This window comes from Thamnophis sirtalis, unplaced genomic scaffold (assembly GCF_051295495.1).
Source record: "Thamnophis sirtalis isolate CommonGarterSnake01/CBP01778 unplaced genomic scaffold, rThaSir2_p1.2 scaffold_8, whole genome shotgun sequence".
NCBI classification, from domain to species: domain Eukaryota; kingdom Metazoa; phylum Chordata; class Lepidosauria; order Squamata; family Natricidae; genus Thamnophis; species Thamnophis sirtalis.
The window spans coordinates 50578560-50582486 of record NW_028261388.1 but is presented as its reverse complement, the minus strand read 5'-3'; the positions used below and the strand labels follow the sequence as shown (position 1 = coordinate 50582486).

Genomic DNA, 3927 nt, shown 5'->3' with positions numbered 1-3927 from the left:
ATCTTTCAACTAGGATGAGAAAGACTTTATATTGTGGTTTGATTTTTTAGACTTTCCACTTTGATTCCTTTTGCACTGCATGCTCTGTGACAATTTGGGTGTGTCCCCACTCCCTATTTGCTTGTTTTACTTGTTTCCTTGAACAGATCCTTCTTCCTTGTAGTGATCTTCTCTGAGTAGCCTTCTGTTCTCCCATTACTTGGGAAATTTTCAACCTTTTCTTCAGTGACATGTTTGCAAAAATGATAAGTCTTTAGCCACTGTTTCCCTCATGGGTTTCTTCTGCTTTTCACATAATTTGGAGGTTTTCAGCTTCTTCAAATCCTCACTCAGCATGCTCTAGTAGCGTCTGAGGGTATTTTTCTTAAGCGGTAACTGTTGCAGAAGTTCCTATTTTTAAAGGCACTTGTCAGAAATAACCACAAAGCACACACAATCAATTGTGACAGCAGCCAAAGGGAAATGGAGAAGAGTTTTATTCTGCTTTAAAAACTTGCCCCTCACTGGTATCCCAGCTATGCCAGAAAAACTTGAGGTTATTAGTAAGTATCTGGATAGAGAAAAGAGGGTCAATCAGCTGGGCATATTCTTCTAAAATAGTAAAAAAATAATTAAAATAAAATAAAATAGTACCTGGCGACTAGTAAGGCTATTAAGGTTCGTGCAAAGACTCTGCTGGAGAAAAATAGTTACAATTATCTCATGAATTTTAATAATTTAATATATACCATTGAATTCCATCATTAATGTTGTAGCGTAATTATTATGGATTCATTACAGAATAACTATAGTCAAGAGTTTTATTTTCCCTTTAATGCCGATCCAGGAAGAGACTTTATCTTCCTATGCTACCACGATTGGCTCCTCGGGACTCACACGCTATCCTTAGGAAAACTACGCCTCCCATAACCACTTTCGACATAATAGATTATCCAGAGGGATTTGGGGTTACGTCGCAGTTGTGGCTTAGTCCCAAGGTTGTTAGCGATGGTAGTCCGTTATTGAATAACGCATTAAATCTGAAAACGCAGCCGACGTGTTAAAGATGACTGGCTGGAGGAGTGAAAAAAGTGGTGAGATTGTTAGATGTAGCGAGGGAACGAGAGGAAGGTTTTGTCTTATTTTTTCTTGGTTAGGAGGAATTTAAATGTCACAGCGCAGTGTTCTGCGGTTGTGGCAATGTACCAAGCTCTTCCACACACACCCAACCCACCCCTCAGTCTTTTATCAAATACAAATGTCGGTTTGATTCAGGCCTGAGAACTGCGAATAAATGAGCAGGATAGCAAAACTGAGCTTGCACCAAATACCAGTCCTACATTGGTTCTTTGCACTTGTTTTATATTGGGGAGGGAAGGGGATTAAATTAGTACCATGAACAAGTGAATTGTAAGAAACATAACTTCTTTCAGGAATTAGTCACAATAAAGGATAACAAGATTTGCTAGTTCTATTATTTTACTTAAGATGGAACTGTGTGTGTGTGTGTGTGTGTGTGTGTGTGTGTGTGTGTGTGAGAGAGAGAGAGAGAGAGAGAGAGAGAGAATAGGAAAGAGTATTAATATAATGTAGAAAAAATAATGGCCCCATTTCAGCTTAGTAATGTAAATAATATAATGGTTTCACTGATGGATCAATAATTCACCTTTGCTGTTTATATTTTAGTGGGATTTTTTCTTTTTCCAGTCTAAAAAGAAATCCAGTAGAACCCAGTATTTTCAAGATGTGCTAAATAACCATGCTTTTATAGAAGAATGAAAGGTAAGCATTCATGGTTTTAATCCTACAGTACTAAGAAATTGCATTATGTTTTACATATCATTGTTTGTAGCATAATGGCATAATGCTATCATTCTGCAACTTCTGGGTCAAAATTTGTATGGTTAGATTAGACAGCTGGAAATGTTATTGTTTGTTTTTAGTTGACCTAATTGATCCCTAGTTTGGGGTAATAAATCACTGACTTTTTAAGCAATTACATCTTAAGTGTCACATTGTTTGATGAAAATAAACTTTCTTTCAGCCAGTATCTGTTGAGTATGTGCAATCTATATTGAACTCTTAATTCATAATTGTTTATTACTCAAAATAACAATTTCAGTTGTTTTAATACAGCATAGCAGAATCAACATGTTTTCTAAACTAGTTAAATTCAATGGACATATAATGGAATATCCAGTAATACATATAAAAGTGCAGTACACAAACCTTTGGTCTCTAAATTTTTACTATGTGTGTAACCATTCAATTTGATTTTCTAAAACTGTCTAACAGAAATTTTTTATTAATAATAGGTAATTTAAGAAGTATAAATTCATAATAATTCATTTAATTCTATTCAAACTTATTCAGATTTACAATTAGGTGACGGTTAAAATATAACTACACTGAAGAATTATGAAGTGGGTCTGTGCAGTGCTGATGAGAAAAATACACTATCATGTCTGGATGTGTTCAGCGTTGGTTCCAAAGAAAGCAAAATCAGTTCAACATTGCTTTATCTGTAACTGTAGATTGATGTCACAGCACAAGCCTCGGAATGTTATAGACTCTTACAAGCTACTTAAACTTCAGGAAGGGTGTTCATTGGATGATGTTAAAAAATCATTTTTAGAGCTTGCTAAACAATACCATCCAGATAGTGGATCAGTGACAGCAGATTCTACCATTTTTGTTCAAATCAAAGAAGCATACAGAGTTGTTGTTAATGATATGGCCAAGAAAATAAAATCAAGAGATAAAGAAGAAGAAGATGAAGATGACAAATTGAAATCTAAAGCTGTTCAACATAGACAATATTTAAATTTCGAAGGTATTGGTTTTGGTACTCCAAGTCAAAGAGAAAGGCAGTATATACAGTTCAGAGTTGATAGAGCTTCTGAGCAAATCATGGAATATCGACAGCGACAAATGGAGAGACAGCTAGCTATGGGAGATGTTATGCTAGCTAAAGATGTAAAGCAAAGTAAAAAAATAAAAATAACCCAAGCAATTGAACGCTTGGTTGAAGACCTCATTCAAGAATCTATGGCAAAAGGAGACTTTGATAACCTAACTGGTAAAGGAAAGCCATTGCAAAAATTTTCAGACTGTCCACACATTGATCCTATGACACACAATCTGAATAGGATCCTGATAGATAATGGATACCAACCAGAATGGATACTTATACAGAAAGAAATACGGGAAACAATTGAAAAGTTAAGGAAGAATATAATAGCTTCTAGGAATAAGTTAGGTGATCCAATGACTGTCCAAAACGAGAAGCAATGGAAGGAAGTTTGTGAAGAATTTAGGGAAAACATTAAGATATTAAACAAAAGAATTAATGATTTCAATTTAGTTGTTCCTATTCTTAGCAGACAGATGGTCCATTTTAATGCAGGTAAAGAGATTGCACGTGTACAAGACAACTTTGAAACCCAGATGAAAAATAAGTCCGAGGCAGAAGCAAAGCAAACAGAAGCTGAAATGGAACATGGTAGAAATGACATAAAAACCATTGTTTTAAAGTGGATATCTCTTATTTTGAAATAAGATCAAGAATTTAGTCATTTAATTTCATACTCAATGAACTTTAAATAAGATTCATAAGACATACCAAAGGTTTTTTTTTTTGGTCCTATTAAATATTGGAACAATCTCTTATTCAAACTGAAGAACTGAACTGAATTGCAAAACTACAAATAAATGTTGATTAACAATCGTATTTTGGTTGAGATTCTTTTGTCAACTTAATATTTAGATAAGGAGCTAACTTACATAATGCATTGAAAATTTGGGACCTGTGACTCCTGGGGAATTGAAATATGTCAAATATTATAAAGCATTTTATGACATAATACAAAAAGTCATAAAACTTTTCCTGTGTCACCTTCTGATGTTTGACTATGCTATACAGTTCAACGGGGGCTATTTTCAAGGCAG

At 34.5% G+C, this 3927-nt stretch overlaps 1 protein-coding gene across 4 annotated transcripts; it reads left to right on the top strand.

Moving 5' to 3' along the window:
• Nucleotides 1–939: 939 nt before the first annotated feature.
• DNAJC28 (DnaJ heat shock protein family (Hsp40) member C28) lies at nt 940–3709 on the top strand. 4 transcript variants are annotated; one of them, XM_014063553.2, is made up of 3 exons: nt 940–1073; nt 1687–1761; nt 2353–3709. In XM_014063553.2, exon 3 carries the CDS (start codon nt 2398–2400, stop codon nt 3535–3537), a length of 1140 nt encoding a protein of 379 aa, XP_013919028.2. In that variant the 5' UTR covers nt 940–1073; nt 1687–1761; nt 2353–2397; the 3' UTR covers nt 3538–3709. The 4 variants fall into 4 exon arrangements, with proteins under 4 accessions (XP_013919028.2, XP_013919029.2, XP_087577740.1 ...); XM_014063554.2 differs by having other exon boundaries at nt 1666–1761; XM_087721614.1 differs by having other exon boundaries at nt 955–1070; nt 1666–1761.
• Nucleotides 3710–3927: the final 218 nt, after the last annotated feature.